Below are 24,544 nucleotides of genomic sequence, written 5' to 3'. Positions count from 1 at the left end.
TAAATGTTCTTGGATTTCTTAAAGAATAACTATGTACATTTCGTTTTGGCAGAAGTTTTGTTAATGAACTGTTACTGACCAATGCTGACTTATAGAATTTATAACACAGAAAGTCACGTCTGTCTAGTAGTAAAGGTAATCTTAAGTCGTTTAATCGTTCATCATAACTTTATCCAGGTAGAATAATCTTTGTAGCTCTTCGTTGAATCTGTTCAAAGCGATCTTGTAGATAGGAGGGGAATAAAGAGTGCCACCATACTGGACAAGCATATTCAAGGATGGGTCTGATGAAGCAGGATAGACAGAACGCAGGTCATCTGAACTATAAGCACCGCTACGGCATAGAGACGTTTGCTTGCTTTTCGGCATGTATATTCGATGTGAGTAGTCCATTTAAGCCATACAGCCATACACCTAAGTGTAAGGGGATAATATTATATGATAGGGCATCTAATATCAAAGTATGAACAAAATCGATTTTTTGACCGTTTCCACATTATTTCTGATTTTTGCTTACAGTCGCTTAAATTAAAGAGCATAAAGGAGGAGAAGCCAAGAACCTGGGGGTGATTAACGCTTGCATCAAGGTAGACAATGACCTGTTCCTTCGTTTCTCAGGACAAATTTCGTCTCCCAACAGATCGATTAAATATTGAATTCCTGCTCTTCCAAAGCGATACCTAGACCATGAAATCGGTATACTTAAGAATACCCCGCAAATCCTATGCGGTTCCTCATATGCACATACTTAATGACCATGAAATCTATTGTTCAGTATTGTTGTTATTTGCGGGGTATTCGTGCAACCAAATCACACCATCTGGATAAATGTTATTCGCTGGATAAGGATTTATCTGGTGGATAGCGATTATCCCGGCCTCGTACAACCCGCTCCACAGAGCCGAAAAGTTCAGTCGTACATACAGCTACAACTGTCATGGCAGCTGAGCCTCTTGTTAAACAAGACGAACTGGCCGAAGTCCTTCGTGAATGGGGCGATGAAGAAGACGAAGTCGTTGAGCCAGTACAGCACTCTAGGCCGGATTCAAGAGGTACACGTCAGAGAAATGAGAACGGCTCTCCGCTGCAAGATGTCGATAATCCCAGTGATATTAATGGGACAAAGCCTCCTGGAGAGAGATCTAGCCTTACAGGAAAGCCTTTTTATGCACCATACGTACGATTCTTTAAGGCAGCCAGTTTATTTCTGTCATTTTTGGGCATGGTAAGATATATTTTTAATTCGTACAATAACTTCTAATTTAACAAATTAAACTTTATAAATTAAAAGTGGGAGAATCATTATTCAAGGAGAATTCCAATTTCTCAGTGCAAGGAATTGAGTAAAATTTTTCATCAAAAAGAGAGATAATTTTTTTAACGGTTTTTTAACACCCGTTAAAATATTTTAATTAAGTTAGGACGGGTTGTTAAAGTGTATATGACACGAAAACATTCCATCATTTAAAATGTATAGTTTGTTAGTAATAATAAATATATCGTAACAAAATTCGTTTCAAAAGCTTATTTCTTGAGATATTTGCGAAAGTTAATCCCAATTTGTGACGTCATTTTGTTGACACGTACTCTAGATTCAGTAGTAATGTACTAAATATAAATTGTAATTCATATGAATTAACAACAAAAGACATATTTTAGTCAGCTTCATTTGATAGCTTACGTAGTACTCTTCCAATGTTGGGAAACTGAAAAGTGTACTACTTGAAATTAAGATTCTATATTCAAACATATTTCATGTATTTGCAACAAAATCTGGAGACTTGTAAACAAAATGACGTCACAACTCGTGCTAAAATTTTTTGAATTTCTAGAGAAATGGGTTTTTGGAACAAATTTAACCGTGATATTCTTAGTAATGCCAATAAACTACACATTCTTAACATTAAAATTTTTTCGTGTCATATACACTTAAATGAGCTTTCTAGTAATGGTATGCTTGCTAGAGGGACTGCCACGTAGCATCAGCTTAACGTGTTGCTTGACTGCACACTTGGAACTGAATCAACCATTTCATGAATAAATTAATACCAGGATTAATCAATTAATGTATTTCGGTATCAAATTAGTATATGTAATTGGACTCCATGCTATCCAATTAAGGTATAATTGGACGAGGAAAATTCCGAGGACTTCCAAAATTGGATGAGGCCGTAGGCCGAGTCCAATTTGGCAGTCAGAGGAATTTTTCCGAGTCTAATTATTTCTTGGTTGGGGAGCATGAAATTCCATTACCTATTAATTATATAGCTGCCTAATTAATCCCATATCAACAAGAACTGTCCAATTAAGAAAATAATTGGACAGTTACCTATATGGGATTATTGAGAAGCTGTATAATTATTTAACGATTATTCGTCGAAGGCGAAGTGATTATCGGGAATATTTACCGAGACGCGAGTCTTCGAGCGGCGAGGTAAATATTCCCCAATAATCACTGAGCCTGTGGCAAATAATTGTTTTAGTATAAATACACAGGCGATTCTTTCAAAAAAAAGAAATCGAAGCGAGACGAACGGTGAGCTCGCAATGATAGAGACATGTGAATAATTGTCCAATGTGTTAAAAAAGGTCTATATCATAACAAGCTCAGCGTTCGTCTCGCTTCGATGCAAAGGCACGGCTACTTTTCAAGATGGCGCAGGGAACTGTGAAAGGGACTATTAAGGTTCCCGACATTATCACATGGGCGGATCCAGGATTTTTTCAAAGTGGGGGGGGGGGGGGGGGGGGGGGTAGTAGCATTGCTTGAGGTGGTGGAGAGATATAGGAGACCAAAGGGTTAGGGAGACGATTATTTGCTGCAGGCGAGCATGGTTGTTTCAGGTCCCACACACGTGGTATAGAAAAAAAAGCGAGCGAAATGTGTTCGGCACCCCTGTTTTAATAAAACTCGCGATGCTGTTGGGGTTATCATGGAAAAAATAATGATAATAAATCCAATGGCTCTCATGGGGGGTTGCAACCCTGTAAATATTCTTGATCTTCACTGAGTCTGAGGTACCCTGCGAGCACTCTGCTCGCAGGGTAAGTCTGAGGCGAATGCTATTGTTTTAGTATTCTTAACCCAAGTGAATTTAACAAATAACAGAGATAGGTTTATTTTGTTCCAATTCTATTTGTATCTCTGCAAGCAGCACAAATCGACAAACGAGCATGCGCATGTTCGCAGGTGAACATAACAGCATATTATTGAAAATACTAATATTTATTAAAAAACTCATTAATAATTCATGAAGGAAACACAATAGAAATCATGACCGTGAAGAGTGTTGTACATCTGATATAGATTCGTCTTCATTTGCATAAACTTTAACTTGGATTTTCTCTATCAAACTTGGTTCATTTCGTAAAGAATTCGGTACAATATGAGAACTTACAAATTGAAAATGGATAATTATTTTGATATATTTTTCATTTTTAGGGTATATCTAATACACTATATGGAACAGCAATCCTGGACCTGGCATTCCACGCCAGCACCAAACTTCCATATATGTCCTTTGTATTTACGGCACGATCTATTGGGTATTTAGTAGGAAGTATCGCCGGTGGCTGGACCTATGATAAATACGATAGATATTTAGTCCTTGGATGTTCCTGTCTTGGCTGTGCATTGGCCACGACTGTGTTTCCTTTGGTTGGAAGTCTTTATGCATTCATCTCGATTGCTTCTGCAATGACTATTTGTACAAGTTTTCTAAATACAGGTAATAAAGCTTTGTCACTTATGTCTTTATGGGAATGGGAAAAATTCATGGCATAGAGGTGCAAGCGTTTGCCTCTCACAAAGATTAAGATGACCTCTAGGGAATGACACGTGGTCTGAAATGGGAAAACATTATGCTTGAGCGCAGGAGGTCTATGTCTCTCTTTAGGTAGAAGATATAAATATTTTCTGGTTATATACTCAACAACGTACATAAATTACAAATTTCAAAAACCTAATACATAAAACTCATGGATTAATCTTATCTTTTATCCTGTTTTTAAGCTGGCAATGCCATCTGTTTTGTCTTATGGCCCGAAAATTTCCAGCCCTACTTGCAGTTCCTTCACTTCACCTTTGCCTTGGGCTCGTGTCTTGCTCCTCTGCTATCACAGCCATTCCTCCTGCCTGACGCTCTGACCAACCCCCCACTAAACCATACAGACAACAGAAACGCGACAGGAGGTTATGACCCTGGTGATATACTACCAATAACATGGGCCTACTGGATCAGCAGTGTTCCTCTCATCGCTTCTGGGCTGTTTTTCCTAGCCTGTGCTTTCTTGAAAGGACTTAAGGAAACAGTTGTCAAAAAGGAAGAACACCACTCCACAGTGAATCATCCAAACAGTCTATTATTCAAGGCAATTGTTCTGTTCCTCTTTTTCATTCTGCTTCTTCAGTATGGCGGCATTGAGGTTGCATATGGTGGATACGTTTTTATGTACGCTGTGAAGACCAAACCTCACATGAGCAAACACATGGCTTCCCTTCTAACTGCCACATACTGGGGAACCTTTGCATTGGGAAGACTCATATCCGTGCAGTTAGCCAAATACATCAAACCACCAAAGATGATTTTAGCAGATTTCATAGGTTGCTTGTTGGCAGGAGTGATCTTGATTTCTCAAACCCAGTACGGATGTGATGCAAACTCTGGCCCAAAACTTTGGGCTGGAACAATCATCCTAGGAATCTCAGCTGCATCATTATTTCCATCAGCCTTGAGTTGGGCAGAGTACTTCGTTGAAATTTCAGGTCGAGTGGCATCGTTACTTCTCGTTGGAGCATGTTTAGGTGAGATGACCATTCCTATTGCCGTAGGGAACACTTTCGATACCATTGGACCTTGTTCTTTAATGTACTGTATATTTGCTTTGAGTTTTCTTGGCATATTGAACTTTGCTGCAATCCTGTTGTTTGGTCGGCATTACAGGTCACTTAGTGTTTTCTCAGGGGTGGAGTTTCATAAGAACGATGTCATTGAGAAGCCGCCGAAGCCAAAACAACAGGATGAGGATGAGGTTTTAAGACTTCTCGAAGAAAACAACGAGTTATTCAACGGTAATTATTAAAAGTACTAAGCATTAATTATTGATGGATTGAAGTCATTCCTAAGAAAGTAATATGAAAAAAGCACGATGGTCATGTTGGTGATATCAACATGGAAGCCAATTACAAATAAACATGATGACACCCGGCGGGGGGGGGGGAGGGTACTCCCCTATATTTGCTATACGGGTATGTGCCGCCCTATAGGGTATGGTTTTTCGGCTTTTGGGTCTGGGGTAGGGTATCATTTTTTGGCATTCTATCTGGGATAGGGAATCATTTTAGTCTGGCGAATAGGCTACGCTTTGTGCCGGCACAAAAGCAATAAAAACGTTAGTAAATATTGATTGCAATCTATTGAATAACCGTATTTTCCGTCTTTTAGTCTGGGATAGGGTGTACAATTCTTAGCTTTAGTCTTGGGTAGGGTATGTAAAATCAAAATTTTAGGTCTGGGATAGGGTCAGAGTTTTGAGGTCCTGGCGGCACACCCCTACCCAAGTTGGGGTGGTAGTACCCCCCCCCCCCCCCCCCTTCCCCCCGGGTGATGACAACTGATATGCAACATTAATAACGAATTAAGTACTAGAAAAAAGATTTTCAGCATATGCCGTTCTCATAATTCTTCGATTGCACGTTACGCCAGCCATGTTGGTGCCATTTAACAAAAGATTTCTTATTAGCATCGATTGTTAACAGCACCACAAAGGTCTCCATGTTTTTGTTTTTTGACTCTCTTGGGAATGCTTGCAACCTATCAATGGCTGAAAACCAGGTCACCCAGTCATTAGTTCACAATAAAAGACATAAAAGCACATGAAATGGGTTTATAAAGTATAAAAATTAACCTTTTGTTTTGACCTAAATGAGCAGCCTTGCTCAACCTTGCAGGAAGGTTGAATGTTTTCAAGGTTTTTGAATTGATTAGTGCCATATTTAATTACAAAAATTGAAGAAAAAAAGTTATTATAATATTTCTACACAATTAGAAGGAAGGCTGGGTAACCTTGTTTCCATACGCTCGTCAGCCATTTATGAGAAAGATGTATAGATACATAGCTTTATGTTGCTCATACATGGTGGGTTATTCCAGCATATAATGCACCAAAGTTATAGCTTTCTAAAAGGAAAAAACACCTTTGTACAAATTGTAGGATATAAAAAGCACGTTTTTGTTACAATTTATCGAATCGTTATAAGGAATATTGTATTCGAAAATTTCAAGGCAATGCCAAAAGGATGCATTTGAAGATTGAGCTTTAACCTTACATAAAAAATTAGATCCTATCCTTCAGGATTCTATATCTAGGGTGATCTTAGCATAGAAAAAACATCAGTCTTCTAGATGTTTTTTCTTCTGACATTATCAACAACCAAATCTGAGAATTTTTAGGTACAGCACAAGATGAATCAAAACTCTTCCTTTTTTTATTGCTACACGTTTAGTAATTTTTTTAATGGTTTATAATGTATATATATATCTTCATTTGGGACACCCCTAACGAATTCCTGGACCATGCAGCACCGGTAAAGGGAGGCTCCTCTATAGAAAATAGACTGTATTCTGGTGTTTGCTGTTAAGGTAATGTAGAATCCATCTAAGGAGGTGAACTAGATAGGGATAACCCTTTTTACCTCCTTTCACAATTTTTCATGTTTTTTGCTTTTTTTTTTTTTTTTTCTTTTTGCTTCTATTTTCTGTATACAAGGTGATGAAGTGTGAATAAACCCAAGGGCGGATCCACGGGGCAAAGGGGGGCTGAACCCCCCCTTCAGCAGAAAAAACGATGCTTTTTTATATTGTTTTCCGTTGTGTTGACGGAAGAAACTCAATTAGCCCCCCTCCCCCCTAAAATTTTGGCTGGATCCACCCATGAAACCATTATGTTATGTTATGTAAAATTACAGCAAAAATTAATTAATTGACCAAAAGGTCTTATTCACAGAATTTATTGAAACTGTATTCAAATTTGTTAAATAACAATGGCTTACTAATCTTCATAGAGTGACATGTATGATTTGTCAGTGGGAATAAATTATTTTCACCATTTGAATTAATGTTTATTTTTATGTTATAAATTATTTCCTTTGTCAAAATAAAGAGCATAGTGGATTTTGTATGAATGTAAAATTTACGTCATGTCATGTGGCACAAACAAGGCACGGTTTAATCCAATCATGGCTTGCTAGACCTTAGCTCACCCAATCAAAATGGTCATACAGACGCATCGTATTGTATGCTTATGGTCAGGGAATGGCGTGATCATGGTTAAACAAGGCTAAAAATAATGGCTGTTTAAGGTCGAACAGAATGACTGGCAATAAGTCTGATCAACATGTGATCAGTCAAAAGGACTGGCCTAAAAGGTGTTTGGCAAAGTCACAGCCCACTTTGTCTGGCCAGACCTTTGACTGGCCGTTATATTTAGCCCTGGCCATGGCAACGGTGTAAGACACAATCATGGTCATGGCATATGACATGACCATGGTCACAGCTTATGACACCATTGTCAGGGCATGGCATAGTCATTGCATATGATAATATTACGACCATGGTCTTGGAATGGCATGGTCACTGTGTATGGCACGACAATGGTCACAGTCACAATGTATTCCACTTAGTATAGAATACGTACTAATGTTTCTATTGAGGTAGAAATCTCTTTTTATCTGATACCAAACCTCTTGCTGTGGGGTACTGCTTGGAGTTAATGTCTTCCTGTGGGGGTGGGGCAGCTGTTTGGGGGCGCTTGCTTTTTCGCCTAATTTAAAATAAAGATAGTCAAAAATCAAGATTTTCACGATCTAGTATTGCTAGTTTTCAATCATTCCCAAGGGAGAGAAAAGACAATATCAAATGACTAGGTGGCTATGTTGGTTGATATTTAACAATTATTCGCCGAAGACAAATTGAATATCGGGGAATATTTACCGAGACACGAGTCTTCGAGCGCCGAGGTAAATACTCTCCGATATTCACTGAGGCTGAGGAAAATAATATTGCTTTAGTATAAATACACAGGTGATTCTTTCAAAAAAAAGGGAAAAAAGAAGATAGAAGACATTTTTTCCGGTAACAGCAACAAAGCGGCTGGTCGCCATTTTGGATTATCGCTGAAGGTGATTATCGTGTGATAGTGTGAGTTTCTTGACCAATCAGCACGCGAGATTTTCAATAATCACCTGTGTATTTTTACTAAAACGAAAGAATTAATTGACAAGTATTTTGTTAAATTCAACCAAGATGGCGGCTATGACATCATGTGAAATGAAGAATAAATCATGATGAGGAGAATTCCATATATTCCCTATGATATTATCCAGTTATGAATAATAATAAGGAAAAATACATTAGAAATCAGTCACTACACCCTAGAAGTCTATAAATTCAATACGGAAGCATCCTCATGTGTGTTTAACTTGAACATGGAAGTGGGCAGGGGGAAGAGAGGCAGGAAGGGATGAATGGGAATGTGGAAGGAAGGGATGGATGGGAATGAGGAAGGAATGGATGGATGCGAATGAGTGAGAATAGAGAGGAACAGCTTGGCCAGAAGCTCCATCTTTAAAAGGGCCCTTTAAAGCTTAGTCAATTAAAAATTTTCTTACCCTGTCTTTGGTCTGTCCGGTCTATCTGGTCGGTCTCTTCTCTTTGATCTTACTTTCGGTTTGCTCAAAAGGATGCTAAAACAAAATGATATTTTTATGACAGAGATAAAAAAGGTGAAAGTAACTATATTTAAAGTTCATAGCTCTTTCAGCTTCTTGTCTAGTATTCTAGGAGGAGCCCACAGTGTGCACTTAACCCCTTAACCCCTGGGGGGATACTCCGACTCTATCATGTCAGCTCGCGTATTGGGTTTTTTTTTTTTGATGACCATAATAACGGTGCTTCTCGGTGCTTGTTTCGGTCAATACGAAAGTAGAAACCTTGAATATGACAGAAAACTCAGCAAAAACTTGGAACTTGAGTGAAATTGCATACCCTGTTTATGACAAGAGGCTCGAAAAACTATACCCTGTTCAGCGGATCATCCCCGCATAGTCCATATATGGGAGTACCCCCCCCCCCTGGGACTTAACCCCCTCTCTCCATCAGTGCACTTCTTTAAGGGCATTCAACGCTGAAGAAGCTACACAGATTACGTAGAAGTCAAAACAGAATAGATCCTGAGAATCAAACTGTAGATCTCTAGTTCTGAAGGTGTACACTAAACCAAAAGGAAGTGAGCTACACTTGCTCCTAGAAATCAATAGTCCTTTAGTTTTTAGCTTCATTGTTTGTTGTGCACAGTTCAGACAGTGTATATCATGTGTAAATATTTTAACATACACCTAATTGAAAAAACGTAGTCGGGTTCGAGAAGGTCATATCATTGAAGCTAAGACCAAAAAGGATTTTGGGTACTCCGAAATGTGTATTATATTTGCATAAAGACATGTAAAAATGCACAGTAGAGCAAAGTCAGTCGACCTAGATTAACAACATGCCAAAGCCATGATGCATAAAATGTGCACAGGAAGGGAAAACTGCAATAGGCATAAAATTAGCATAATTGTTTGTCTTCCCATGCTCCCCTTCGGTCTTAGCTTTGATGATATAACCTTTTTTTGAACCCGAGAACGTTTTTTCAATTAGGTGTATATTTTAACAATTCTCAAGGGAATGTCATGTGTTTTCAAATGGGCAATGTGCATACAAAGCTAAAAAGATTTATTAACTAGAATGACCAGTTAACTAATAGATACATACTCTGCATCAAGAGTGAGATCCTCTTCATCCTGTAAAGCTGCGTCAAGTGCAGCCTGTACTCTGGGTGCAACAGCAGGTCCCTCGTAATCTCTAGTGGTTCTGTTTGGCATGTCTAGCTCAATAAGTATAATGTTTTCCCCCTATAACAAGCACAAGATACCAATAAACCCTGAGATAAGAGGCAAACGTACTGAAGAAATAGAAAACTCGGGAGCCTTCTGTGTGTAGTTATACAGCATGAAGGGTTAGGTAGAACAGAAGAGAAGTGTTAGGAGAAGCATGACGTGTAGGGGAGTGCTTCCCCATACTTCTTGAGTGTTCTGCTATTTCCCAAGTGCTTTACAAATCCACACTGCACAGCATACAAGTTTTTAATTTCTTTGATAAAATACAAATTAGATTAATCATTATTTTGAATACGAATGACAAAATAGAAAGTGCGTGCCAGGTGCTGTGTGCTCTCATAAAGCACATGCTCCCATCCAATCAGAACACAAGATTTATGATTATACTACTTTAATGCTACCCTTGATTCCAATGTTTTCCTCTTGTGTTGCACACCATGAGTCAGATTAGAAAGAGTATTTACACACCTTAAATCTAGGGTGACCACCCATGGCAGCAGCTATTCTTGCATACTCTGTTATTGGCCTTTTGTTTCCAATAGCCGAGACTGGTCGTTTAGCCATTGCTTGTTGACTATAAAAAAAATACCATTATTATCATTACACACCATAATCAGTCATTACTGTTCAGTTTTGCAATGATTTTCATTTTATTATCTTTGGTATTTTTTTGTAAGATTACAGCAAGTTCAATTTTGACGTGGAAAGCCTGTTTGAAACAGGAATCCTGGTTTTTCAAGAAAAAATGTAGGGTAACCTATAATTATGTTTTTATCCTGGGGGAGGGGGGGGGGGGGGAATGACCCTGAAAATGACAGGAAACTCAGGAAGAACTTGGAACTTGAGTGAAATTGCATACCCTGCAGTTTATGACAAGAAGCTCGAAAAACCATACCCTGTTCAGCGGATCATCCCTGTATAGTCCATATATGAGAGTACCCCCCCCCCCCTACCCCTGGGGTTTTCATTCATCATTCCTTGGTGTAGAAAGACATTTATCCAGCTGGCCACTCATTGTATTTAATATGATTTTTGAATCCTTTTATTTTTTATTGTTTCTTTGATGGAGTTCTTTTTCCTAGTCCTTTCTTCCTTCCTCAAATCATTCATTCCATTGGTAGTTAGGCTGGCTAATCATTATTATTAATGTTCTATATGATTTTTGAATCCATTCTGTCTTTGATTGTTTCTTTTGTGCCTTTATTTTTTCTTTCTTCCTTCATTCCTTCAATCATTCATTCATGCATTCATTGGTAGTTATATATATGTAAATGTACCTGTTATTTTCTGCCAAGGGTTTTAGCTTCCATATCTCATTTTCTTCATCATAATATGCTCTGCTCATTAGTTTTGTTTTTTCCTCAGGTGGAATAAAACTTTCCACTATGAGTGTCCTAAAATAGTGATTAATTAATAGATTAATAAAGCAATAAATAAAGAATGAACAAACAAACTAAGAAAACAACAAATGAATGAATAAATAAATGAACAATGTATGGATGAATGAATGAATAAATGGGACCAATAGAGGTGTGGATGGATAATATGATGTATGGTTGGATGGATGGATGGATGGATTGATCTATGGATGGATGGGGTGGATGGATGGAACAAAATGGGACGAATAAAGTTGACTTACTTCAGTTTTAGTTCTCTAGTTAAGTCTTCTTGTGCTTGTTCAAGTTCTTGTCTTTCTCTTATATGCACTTCTTGTTGGTCTGTAATCTCTGATTTTATTGCTTGTAGTTTCATAAACAGCTACAAAAAGATGAAAAAAACAAATGATTCTCATCTAACTTGCAGCAAACATTCAGTACCATAATCCCAATAAGCCCTTGCAGTGATGGAACACCCCTTGCAGTGACAGTACAAGCCCTGAAGTGATGGAACACCCCTTGCAGTGATGGTACAGCCCTTTGAATGATGGGATACCCCTTGCGGTGGTGGTGAAGCCTATAGGGTGATGGAACACCCCTTGCAGTGATGGTAAAGCCCTTGGAGTGATGGGATACCCTTTGCAGTGATGGTGAAGCCTATAGGGTAATGGAACACCCCTTGCAGTGATGGTACAACCCTTGGAGTGATGGGATACCCCTTGCAGTGATGGTACAGTCCTTGAAATGATGAGATAACCCTTGCAGTAATGATACAGCCTTTTTAGGGACACCCCTTGTAGTGATGGGACATCCCTTCCAGTGATAGTAGAGCCCGTTATTTGATAAGTCCCTGCATGGATGGGATAGCCCCTACAGTGATGGGTCCCCCAATACAGTGACAGAGCAAGCATTGTACTTAAGACATTATACTTTGTATACATTCAATCAGTTGCCCTCACCTTTTTTAATTTTTTGGTTTTTATTTCCACTTCTTGTTGAAGTGTTGTGTAAGTTTCTCTAACTTCCAAGGTGTCTTCATCTTTGGATTCCAGCTTCTGTTGCATTTCTCTTTCTTTGCGCTTTAAATTGAGAACACAAAAATATCAAAAATCAAACTTACTTCACATGAGATTCATTCAGTTGACTGATACCAAGCAATAACAATAACCTCTTGTCGATAGAATGATGGACAGTCCTTGCCTGTCATTGTAGTTACCTTTTGCTCTGCTATTTCCTGGCGTGTCTGTTCCAGTGCTCTTTCCTGCTCTGTTGTCTTATCAACGATACTCTTACCGCCCACCAGTAGCTTACTCTCCATCATCTAGGTTAACAAATGAGAACAATGTCATTGTGTTCCACACTGAGTCCATGCTGTAATCATACCCCATGATTGATGTTTTCTTGGCATATATGATATGGGACTTAAGCATTGACCAATACAAGGATGGCTATGCCAAAATGATGAAGCAATCACATAATTTTTCAATAACGTTTTTCATGTGTCATATGTTCATGGTCTAGTCTTGTCATTTTACTTGAGCGTTATGATTAGTTGCTTTTTCCCATCCTAGAGAGATCAGCAGAGAAAAGCAATACCAAGCTCAAGGATATTCAGTGCATGGATGAAATACTGTTCTGAAAATGTGCTTGAGTCATCATTTTGCTATTGCTATCTGTTATATCCTTATTTATGACACCTAACATACCACAGGAATATATTACCTTTATTTTGGCCTCAAGAGATGCCTGTGCTTCCCTCTGCTTCTTTACTTCTCTTTCTTTCTGCTGGATCACACCAAGTAATTTCTCTCTTTCCTATAGTACATTAGCAATAATATAATAAATATTTAAAACATCTCATAAAAATAGATTTGATTTTTAGATTTATTTCAAAGATGAAGGAAGAATTTCCAAAACTCTGGAAATAATTTTTAAAATATGGCCATAATCCACCAGTAAAAATGTTATGAAAACTTATTAATAAAATTAGATTTAATATGTTAAAGATAACCTGAAGATGTTCCAAGGGATAGAGAAATGCATTATTTTGAATTATTATAATTATGTTATTAATTTTATAGTAAGATCTCTTTTTACATGGAGATATTTTCAACCTTTGATTGACACCATTTCTTTCCCAGGAAAATTTTGGGACAGTCTCTAAATTTGCAAGCTTAAATAAGTACGATTAAAGCTTTACTAGACATACTGTATAGTATTACACAGTTTTAACAAAGGCTATCTGTTGTGACCAATACCCAAAGTCTTCATCAATGGTTCATCAACATGGTCCATGGTTTCATTGCAGCGCATATATAGCCGTTACCGCTGTTTGCATTGCTACCCAGCCACCCCAGACAAAAATTGCAACGTGCACTTTGCAATAGACTGCCGTCAATCAAACATGTTGACATCATTTACACGCACATGCATGTGTGATTCTAAAGGCACCAAAACTTGTTGATTGTTTACAAGTATTATGAGCCACACTCACCGGGCCTATCCATGTGTAAATGACATCAACTTGTTTGATTGACGGCAGTCTATTGCAAAGTGCACGTCACGGTTTTTGTTTGGGATGGTCGCGTAGCAATGCAAGTGGCGGTAACGCAATTTCCAGTAAGCTATTTATTTTAAATTGTACTGTACTTCGTAATATTCAAGTGAATGACTAAGAACTACCATACTCGTGTGCTTAATTTTTTTCAAGTAAAAAGATGATGCTCCCTTTAACACAAGCTTGATATTTACTAGAAATATGTCTAACCTCTTTCACCATGCTGTGATTTTCTAGGAGAGCTTTCTTCTCTTCTTCTAGTTTAGCTTGTTCTGATTTCATTAAGTCTTCTACTTGCCCTTCTTCAGCTTCTTCATCATCATCTTCACTCTCTATCTCAGTACCTTGGTTGTAAGTAGAGAAAATAAGTCCTTTGTGTACTACAAGCAGGCTTGTATTGTATTTAATAATTAGTTTCTATACCACTTGTCTGTCTGTCTATCAGACTGCCCTTCTACTTATTGTCTTCTGTCTGTCTGTCTGTCTGTCTGTCTACTAATTGTCTGTCTGTCTACAGTACTTGACATGTTGTCTTTTTGTCTACTTATATTGTCTTTCTACATGTACAGACTGCCCTTCTAGCTACTTATCGTCTGTCTGTCTGTATGTCTGTCTGTCTGTCTACTAATTGTCTGTCTACTAATTGTCTGTCTGTCTACAGTACTTGACATGTTGTCTTTTTGTCTACTTATATTGTCTGTCTACATGTACAGACTGCCCTTCTAGCTACTTATTGTCTGTCTGTCTGTCTACTAATTGTCTGTCTGTCTATAGTACTTGACATGTTGTCTTTTTGTCTACTTATATTGTCTGTCTACATTGACTTATTATCTGTCTGTCTGGCTGTCTACAGTACTTGTTGTCTGTCTGTTCTGTCTCAGTGGCATTTTTTCTCAGCTGCCTGACTCTTGCCTCTTGCAGTCTATCAGCGCATTATCTACAGTATCTGTCTGTTTTTCTCACCATCTGGTGCTCTTCTCTTCTTCTTTTTCTTCTTCTTCCCACCTTTCCTTTCCAATTCACTTTTCAATCTGTCAGAAAACAAGACATTAATATACCCCAAAACACTGGAAGATCCATGTAATTTCAAACCAAGAAATAAAATGGTTTAAAAATTATGTGCTACCTGGCAATCTCTTCCTGGAATTCCCTAAGCAGTGCATCTTTAGGATCTTCATTGATATGTGGTTTGTTCTTGATATTCTTTGCTCTGTTCGCATACCTGTCATTGAATGATTGTCAGTACAAAGGTAGTGGAGTAGAGGGAGAGGGAGAGGGGGAGTAGAGGGAGAGGGGGAGGGAGAGGGGGAGTAGAGTGGAGGGAGGGAGAGGTAGAGGGGGAGTAGAAGGAGAGGGAGGGGGGATGGGGAGTAGAGGGAGAGGGAGAGGGGGAGTAGAGGGAGAGGGAGGGGGAGTAGAGGGAGAGAGAGAGGGAGAGGAGGAGTAGAGTAGAGGGAGAGGGAGAGGGGGAGTAGAGGGAGAGGGAGAGGGGAGTAGAGGGAGAGGGGAGGGAGAGGGGGAGTAGAGTGGAGGGAGGGAGAGGTAGAGGGGGAGTAGAAGGAGAGGGAGGGGGGATGGGGAGTAGAGGGAGAGGGAGAGGGGGAGTAGAGGGAGAGGGAGGGGGAGTAGAGGGAGAGAGAGAGGGAGAGGAGGAGTAGAGTAGAGGGAGGGGGAGGGGGGAGGGGGAGGGGGATTAGAGTGTTGAAGGAGGGAGAAAGGAGTAAGGTGCTGGGGGATGAGGAAGTAGGGTGTTAGGGGAGAGGGAATAGGGTGTTAGGGGGAAGGGGATTTAAGGTTTTTCAAGGGAGGGGAAGTAAGGTGTTAAGGTTGTTGAGGTGGATAAAGCATATCTACAATTATCAAAGGACTGTCAGTCATGACAGAAATTTTCTGGAAGTTAGGGGGTGTAGGGTATTGGGGAAATGGCAGGCAAGCCTCAGATGTAGTTAAGGAGGTACGTACAGATTAATATATTTCCTGGAATCAAAGATTAATTACCTCAGCGTGGTTATTGACTCTTCATAGTTATAACTTGCTGGACCCTGGGAAAGTTTTGAAATTTATTTTATGATGGTTTACAAGCAATCCTGTGATAATCTATTCAAAAGACACAATACAGTGTATATCAGCCATGCCTAATATCTCCAACATGGCATACAAGCAAGAAACAAGTGACACATTTTTACCCCTTGGTTCCCATGAATGCCAACATGGTAGAGATGGCATAACATGCATGCGAAGTTAATCTCCATCAATAAAGCAAAGTACAAGCACTGCTGAGTAATTATATTTAATGGTATTTTGAATTCATAACAGGTACCATAGATATCTTTAGACCATATGCACAGTGTAAATTAATCTATTCTGATGTTGACTTACAATATTGGCAACCATGACAGTCCTTGCATTTCCTCCAAGAGAATCTACAAGAGGCAAGGTCCAAAACTTACATTGTATTTGAGATTTTGCCCGCAGGCTGGTGCTGCACAATAGGACAAAGGAGTCCCCTTTGAGGTACATTGGACCAGTTTCCAAGCCCATAAAATCCCCATACCCATCCCACAATCAACCCATTAAGAAATCTTTAGTAACGGCCAGACACTGAGGGTGGTCACTGCCAGGGTTTATTTACGTCCTCAGTCAAGTGGTTCTTTTACATCCCTCCATTGCAGGGGTGAGGTACTGTAGTGTGGAGAGACGGGACCACCATTTTATGTGGTCATCCAAGCCACGTGAAGGTCTAACCATTTGTAACTGTTATTACAAAGGTAGCACCTCCTCCTTTATTTTAAGAACCTGAGTGTTCGTCCGGCAGAGGATTGAAGCATGACCTCCAGCATGAAAGTCCATCGACCAACTGAGCCAACCAGGTAACTGTTAAATATTGCGACAATTCTTGTGACAATCTTTATTGTCACAATTTTTGAAACATGTTATTATAGCCATTCTGAGGTTGAGGAATGAACTGGATCACAATGCACTGCATAATAAAATTTAAGTTTTACCAACCTTGTAGTAGCCTTGTTAGCTTGGAATCTCTGTAGGGTATGTGTGTACTCTTGCCATCAACCTTCACATATTAAGACATATAATATGATATTATAGTAGTAATAAACTATGTGTTTGGTGTGTGTAAGGAAATAGAGAGAATAAGAGAAAAATATCAAATGCCCTCGGCCGGAATCAACCCACGTCTTCAGTATTCTAGTGCGATGTGTTATCCACTACACCACAAGGATCAACCACGCTGGTAACGCAGCCGGAATATGAAATGTAGGGTACTCGTGAGGACCCCAGAGCAATATTTTTTTCTCTATAGGTAAGTTGAACACCATAAGTATGTATGCAAAGGATAGACATAGTATAGTAGTAATAAATTATGCGTTTGGTGTGTGTAATGAAATAGAGAGAATAAGAGAAAAATATAAAATTCAATATCTTATTCTCTCTAATATAATATTAATAGATTGATATAACAGCACACTGTATGATAAATCTGGATATTTTATCAATGATTATAAAATTAAACTATTAAGTACATTTGTGTTTAATTATTTTTTTCTTCTTCTCTCAGTTAATTGTTCATTTGTTTCCCATTCATGTCTTCATCCAACCATATTATTCCTTCATTCATTCATTTTCTATTTAGTAATACTCACCAAAGCAGAGATGACATTACCAAGGGCAGATAGCGACAGATTGATTTTTGTGGCTTCTTTCAAACGGTCTCCCTGATACAAAAAGAGCAGTTATAAAGTAAAGATAAAAATGTAAACCAAAAACATATCTCCCTCTGTTCCTTTGAAAATACATTCTGACAAAGGTCATGCCAAGATAAATTTTATTTGAAACACAGCATGGTCACCGGAGTCAAGAATACACTGCGTAGATGACATCTTTCAAACCAATCAAAGACACTGCATTATTTATCTATCATGTTAAGTACAGCACATCTATATGGCCTGAGTGTATTTTCACTCAAGATCTTGAGAAAATGATTTTGATTTTTTCTTGATTTTTAATAAGTAAATTTTACAGAATTTCATAGATTGTCTGACTGGATCATATTTACCACAGCTCCAGTCTTGGATTGTCTTTCACTTCCAGCTAAATCCACCAAGTTTAATTTTCCTACACGAATGTGAGCTTCACCTTCAGGATCAAGCTGAAATAAACCACAAAATTTCAGATCAGAATTTTCCTCTAGGTTCACCTGTCTTCCTCCCTAAAAACAAGATCATTGCTACTAATGCTGCTGTTGTTACAAACACAGGTGTTGTTGCTGCTGTTGCTGCTGCTGTTGCTAGCTGTTACTGATTGTACTGCTGTTGTTGTTAGTGCTGATTGCTGTTGTTGCTTCTGTTGTTGTTTCTGTTAGTTGCTGCTGTTGCTGCTGATTGCTGCTGCTGTTGCTAGCTGTTACTGATTGTACTGCTGTTGTTGGTGCTGATTGCTGTTGTTGCTTCTGTTGTTGTTGCTGTTAGTTGTTGATGTTACTGTTGCTGCTGCTGCTAATTGCTGCTACTGTTGCTGTTGTCAGTTATATCTTTATTACGTGCATTATTTACTATACTTACAACACTGCATTCCACAGTGATAATGAAGATAGCATGTGATCTGGATGAATGCTCATTCATATTTGTAGCTCTACATAAAAGATATAATTAGCACAACCAAGAGTTAATATGTACATGTAATTATAACCTGTAACCAGTAGTGGATTTAGAGAGAGGTTGCAAGGATCCCATGCCCCACCCCCTCATCCCTCCCAGATTGGAGTTGGTTGGTTTAAACATTAAACTTAAGGCCACTGTAAATTGCTAAAAAGGCGCACCTTCTTAAATTTGTGAATTCCCCTATTCAAATTTCTGCCAGTGCAACCACAGAATGACAGACTTACCCAACGGCTCTGTTCTGGTTGCCAACACTCATCACATGTTCTATTTCTTTGACACTTTTGCAGACAAAAGATTGAAGATCCTGCAAAATAATACAATATTTTTTCCCTAATAAATAAGAATACTAATTTATGGTATGGTTTTATGGTAATAATATTATAGGACGTGCATGCTCCTCTCATTTCTGAGCTGATATAAGTCAAGGCACAGGTAATGGAACTCACAGGTCAAACTAAATTGGGTTAAATTGTGTTCTCTAAGGGAAGGGAAACCAGATTGAACCTGAAAAAACTCTCAAACGATTTCTACTCAACAGTGATCTACTTTAGTCCAGCAATCAAACCAGAGACCCAGAAATGAGAAATTAAAGCAGTACTACTACACCACCAAATTAAACCTGCTCCATGAGATTCATTACCTTGACATACACTCCAGTATCAGGCCTCTCTTTCAATTCAAGTCTCTTTTTCATATCTTTGGCCAACAAGTCTTTGATTTCTTCTTGGTAGATTTCCAGGTAGGATGCTCTGACTAGATACTGCTGGTTGGTGGTACGAGCAATATGAGTGAAGATATGCTCAAATGAGTTCGGAATTACTCCTTTGAGTTCTGGATCTGACTTGACACCTATGGTACAATGATCAAATATAATTAAATTGTAAGACCAGCATTAACATTTCTCTACTGAAGAAATAGAAAACGCGCACACATGCGTGCTGTGTGCTGTCATAAAGCATGCGGGGGTTGGCATAACATGAGAGAAGTGTTAGGAGAAGCACGACGCGTAGCGATCGAGTGCTTCTGGACACTTCTCGAGTGTTCTGCCAATCCCCAAGTGCTTTATGACTGCACACAGCACAGCAAGCAAGTTTTTTATTTCTTTTATATAATACAAATTACAATAATAGATAGGAATGACGCAACGGAAAGTGCGCGCACGTGCAATGTGCTCTCATAAAGCACGCCCTCCAAACCAATCAGAACGCAACATTCATAACAGTTATTTTATAATTTGCAGTACTAAGATAACTGTTAAGAGGCAATGTCTGTAAAAATCAAACATAATCGAAAATCCGTGGCCAAGTTGAAAAAATCGATTTTGTTCATATTCTACCCTCAGTCCGCCTAATCTTCACCTCCCCCTGTCTACAGGATATTTTTCCAAAGTTCGTTTTCAGAGTACAAAATAAAAATTTCGAAAAGTCATTTCAAATATTTATTTTAATTTTTAATTTTTGAATTCGAAAATTGAAAATTGACATTGATGAGATAATATTCGAATTTTGACATGATCATAAAAAATGAAAATTCAAAAATCAGGCAAATTTCATATGTCCAATTCACGCCAACTAAATTGAAAAGCTCTTTGTGGAGTGTTACATGGACCCGTAGCGAGCCTTTAGTCTCTTTAGTCAAACTTTTGGTTCGCCACTACTCCCCCCTCCCCCCACCCCCCTCGCTACGGCCCTTGCTATGATTACCAACATAGCATTACTGTCTAAGTATATGACGAGCAAAAACTAAAGAAGCCGAAATTCAGTACTAGGTACGAACAATAATCAAGCAATTTATCTTTTAGGTAGGATCTCCCGGTGTTTTTTAGTCTAAATGTCCTAAATCTGGACACAAATGTAACTCTTTTTAGAACTCTGAAGTTTTATGGGCTTGTTTATAAGTGTCATATAGATCGTGCCGACGCGTGTGTTTACATGCTTGTTTCAAATTGTAATTTTTAAGTAACAGCATTTTAAAGTAATGTCGAAAAAGAGCAAAAAAATACAATTTATTGCTCAATATTCAATCGACAACTAATAATATCAAAACAAATGTCAGAACTGAACACCAAGAAAATATATTAAGGATATATTTATGTCTGCCTCGAAAAGGTTTCGTCGGATGCCAATCTCAAACAACGCAAATTTCTCTGAATTCGAAAGTTTCGTATAAAGCGCTCATTGAATAACCCAAGCTGAATTTTACATATGATTTTGCTTGACATTCGAAGGTATTATGGCTGGAATTTCAGATAAATCCGAACACCCGGTGCAAATGAAAATGCGCTTTGCAAACTAAGGGTGAAATTTGAATATTTGAGAACATGAAAAATGTAGTTTACAAAATGTTCCTGTTCGCTTAATAGAACGCGTTTCCCCATTCATTTTTTAGCTTAAAATAATCATTAACCTTTCCTTTACTTTATTTCAAAAACAGATCTTCTCTAGTTTGCTTCATTTTTATACGCGAGTGCCTTTTTCAGACCTACCATTTTCACCTCGGATTTAGGCTGAAATGAGGGCACCGACGGCCAAAATCGATTTTCACGATTTTCTCAAAATAAAAGTGAAATTATTCAAAATGAACATCAGTAAGTTTATTGGAATGGTATTCCACATCTTTGGACCAAATATGAACAAAATCGATTTTTTCGACTTGGCTGCTGGATGTTTGATTCTTACAGACATAGCCTCTTAATAACTTAAGATTATCAAATAATATAGACCTTTTTATCTAGGGCATAATGTTTTCCCATTTCAGACCACATATTTGATCATTCTCTTGAGAATAAGATTATTTGTTTGAGTTGTATTCATATTCCTTCTCATTATCAACCTACTGTTAAACAAGGAAATGATTCTCTAGGGAATGAAACATAGTCTGAAAAGGGCAAAACATTACCACGAAGCTAAAGAGGGCTACACTGTAGTAGCATCATTTTCTTTACTCTCCTATATCTCAATTAGCATGCATTTTCGATATATTAATAAAAAATAGGTATTTTATTTGTAATAAATGCATTTTATACCAGAGAAATCAAGGTAGAGACTCAAAAACACTATTCATATAAGATCCCATCGGCATCTCCAGGATTGTCCTATCAGGAATTATGGAACCTGAGACCTCAAAAATGCATGCTTAATTTGTGCTCATATGATAAAGGAAAGTGTGAAAACATTAAATTAACCCTTACCTTCCATGGTAAATGTCTTGCCTGTTCCAGTCTGACCATAGGCAAAAATTGTTCCTAAATGAAATAAGGAAATAAATAACAAACAAAAATGAAAAACAAAACAAAAAATGACATATATGACATTCAAGAATGGTGTGCTCTAGAGCAATCATAAACAAGTGGTCCTTTAATTTGAGATCACTTGGACCAACAACAGCAACGTTTTTATCGTACCTAGAATTAATACATGCATATTTACAAAGAAAATTTAAATAACTAATTTAAGTACAGGCCCTAGCTAATAACTATAAAGTTAAAAAGGCACTAGGACCATCATCTCATGATATCATCTGAGGCACTCTGAAGGTCTAAAACTAGGTCTGAATTATCATCTATAGAATTATACTTTTCATTTATATATATCTGCCTTTTTATATCCTTTTTTTTAATTCATTTTATTTTATTTATTTTATTTATTATTATTATTATCATTTATTATCATTTTTATTTCTGTGTGTTTGTGTTTTCTCAGGGCCTCACTGAAAATCACCTATTGTGAGTGGGCTCCCTGATGAAAGATTACTATTATTTATTTATTTTATGACCATTTGCAGATCTGTATTTTTCAAGGGAGCAACTTCTACTCAGATATTTTAGGACCATGACTGTTGGTCTGGCTTGGGCTAGCTTGAACTTGCAATGACCTCCTGTCTAATAGGCCTAAACTCATGAATGACTATCCAGCTGTAGCTATTTAAACTGCATTAAATAATTTCTCATGATCACTCACCATTGTATCCCTCTAGGACTGAGTCTACCAGCTGTCTAAAGGTTTCATCATAAAGATCCAACTGCTTGGAGCTGAAAGTTTTATAAAAACACATAACATGAAGTTAGAGAGAGACAGGAGTAAGGTATACATAGGTAATATTAATCAATTGGGATCCCTGTGGTAATCGCCCCCAAGACCTTACCCTATTCATGACCAAAGAGTCAGTGTCATTCTTAACAGTTGCGCATGCTCGGAAAAATGCCAATAATTCCAAGAACTCTTGACTAGTTAAAATATTTTTCATGATAATTGATTGAAATTATTGTTTTGTGGTCACCCAAGCAAATTTGAGTATTAGTCCATATTACTTGGCTCAACCTCAATCCCAAAGTATCAAATCTGGTATGCCAACTATTAGTGCTGTTCTACTCTAGCCGTGAACACTCAAGTTTGACAACCAATCAGATTACGAACCGAAAACAATAGAATTCGAGTTACATGTATTGAAAGTCTATAAAAGCTATTCAAGGAGATGAAATGATGAAAGAGAAAGAAAAAATAAAAGTATATTTACACAAATAAAAAATAAAATAAAATAAAGTCAAGTGTTCATGGTTAGAGTAGAAGGACAGTAATCTAGTTCATCTTGAAGGGTTAGGCAAGGGCGGATCCAGGGGGGTCAAAGGAGGGCTGAAGCCCCCCTTCAGCAGAAAAAACAAACAAAACAAAACTGAAGAATTAGATGCTTCTTTTATTGTTTTCCATTGTATTGAAGGAAGAAACTCAAGTAGCCCCCCCCCTAAACTCAATTAGCCCCCCCCCCCTAAAATTTTGGCTGGATCCACCCTTATTAGGGTTTAAGGCTTAGTGTATCTGAAACTTTAGACAAATGTAAACCATTTACTTACTTCCAATCATAAACAGCATCGTAAGTAAACACCTTAGGAACTTCATTTGGTTTTAATAAATTCTTGATTTCCAATGTTCCTTTCTTCACATTTATTTCGACCACTCTATTTGAAAAATAAGAAAATTACAGAATCACAATACACCTAATTACCTTCAAGCAAAATCCTTTTCTTTTTCAGACCATGTGTCATTCTCTAGAGTATTATTTCTTAGTTTAACAGTTTCACACGAGGCGACACATGGATGTGGATACAACTCAAACAAAGAATCTTATGACGACACATGAATATGGATACAACTCAAACAAAGAATCTTATGACGACACATGAATATGGATACAACTCAAACAAAGAATCTTATTCTGAAGAGAATGACACATGGTCTGAAATGAGAAAAACATTAGAAGTAGTAAGTAATAGGTAATACGTAGTAGGGGAGAGGGGATTAGATTTTTTTGGCAGAAACCATACCCCCCGTCCTCCAACTCCCCCCACCCCCCACCCAAACACACACACACACACTTCCTGATTATTGACACAATACCTTTCGTGTCCTGCTGCTATTTCTTTCTCGTTCATTGGTCGACATCGTACCACCACTTTTACAGACTCTCCGGCTTTTTGTTTAATCGACTAAGCAAAAGAAGACATCGAAAATCAAATCATTTTAAGCTTTACTTTTTAAAATTTTTATAATAATCTAACCAAATATGAAATTAGAGATCTAGTATAATTTAGTTTAAAAGTTATTTAGCTGGTTACGTTTATAGGATCGACTGACAACAAAGATTAAAAAGAGTTTAAAAAAATAACAACTCAAGCGAGTTTTGCTTACCATGACGACAGAGCGACCGTTTTTTCGTCTCTACCAAACGTAATTCCGCTACTCACATTGAATTTCCTAAGTGATTTTTCAATATATTCGCTTATTTGTTTCTTCTTCTTGTTACATATTTTAGTTTAATGTTTTTTTTTTAGTAAAAGAGGCGATTAATAGTTTCAGACTTCGCTGTCCGCCATTTTCTTCATCGTCATGGAGAAAGTCGCCATGGGGGATGCCGCTGTGCGTAAGGATTGCAGACAAGGTTTTCTGGGAGTCTTCAAGTCTTGTCTGTCTGTCCGCGTGTCTTGTCTATCCAGTGGCGGATC

The 24,544-nt window shown here is 37.9% G+C and overlaps 2 protein-coding genes across 3 annotated transcripts; one reads left to right on the top strand and one right to left on the bottom strand.

The window, feature by feature from the left end:
• The first annotated feature begins 532 nt into the window (after positions 1 to 532).
• On the top strand, positions 533 to 5,214 carry LOC116287640 (sodium-dependent glucose transporter 1A-like). The gene is made up of 3 exons (XM_031694326.2): positions 533 to 1,225; positions 3,443 to 3,728; positions 4,013 to 5,214. The coding sequence occupies exons 1-3, from the start codon at positions 938 to 940 to the stop codon at positions 5,080 to 5,082; spliced, it is 1,644 nt and encodes a 547-aa protein (XP_031550186.1). The 5' UTR covers positions 533 to 937; the 3' UTR covers positions 5,083 to 5,214.
• LOC116287639 (kinesin-II 95 kDa subunit) lies at positions 3,451 to 24,422 on the bottom strand. Of its 2 annotated transcripts, XM_031694325.2 has the most exons (26): positions 24,231 to 24,422; positions 23,940 to 24,028; positions 23,396 to 23,500; positions 22,506 to 22,576; positions 21,737 to 21,790; positions 19,187 to 19,395; positions 18,771 to 18,850; positions 18,448 to 18,517; positions 17,943 to 18,035; positions 17,530 to 17,601; positions 16,880 to 16,940; positions 16,250 to 16,293; positions 15,869 to 15,912; positions 14,997 to 15,092; positions 14,834 to 14,901; positions 14,081 to 14,214; positions 13,036 to 13,128; positions 12,530 to 12,634; positions 12,273 to 12,392; positions 11,577 to 11,695; positions 11,215 to 11,331; positions 10,406 to 10,511; positions 9,813 to 9,952; positions 8,669 to 8,743; positions 7,696 to 7,821; positions 3,451 to 3,579 (listed from the first exon to the last, which is right to left on the bottom strand). In XM_031694325.2, the coding sequence occupies exons 1-25, from the start codon at positions 24,231 to 24,233 to the stop codon at positions 7,704 to 7,706; spliced, it is 2,286 nt and encodes a 761-aa protein (XP_031550185.2). In that variant the 5' UTR covers positions 24,234 to 24,422; the 3' UTR covers positions 3,451 to 3,579; positions 7,696 to 7,703. The 2 variants fall into 2 exon arrangements, with proteins under 2 accessions (XP_031550185.2, XP_031550184.2); XM_031694324.2 differs by lacking the exon at positions 3,451 to 3,579 and having other exon boundaries at positions 6,974 to 7,821.
• Positions 24,423 to 24,544: the final 122 nt, after the last annotated feature.

The sequence above is a fragment of the Actinia tenebrosa genome, unplaced genomic scaffold (genome assembly GCF_029948245.1).
Source record: "Actinia tenebrosa isolate PJP-AT-01 unplaced genomic scaffold, QUT_ActTen_1.0 PGA_scaffold7__59_contigs__length_16204524, whole genome shotgun sequence".
Lineage (NCBI taxonomy): Eukaryota > Metazoa > Cnidaria > Anthozoa > Actiniaria > Actiniidae > Actinia > Actinia tenebrosa.
The sequence above is the reverse complement of the archived record's forward strand: the minus strand, read 5'-3'. Positions and strand labels throughout refer to the sequence as shown.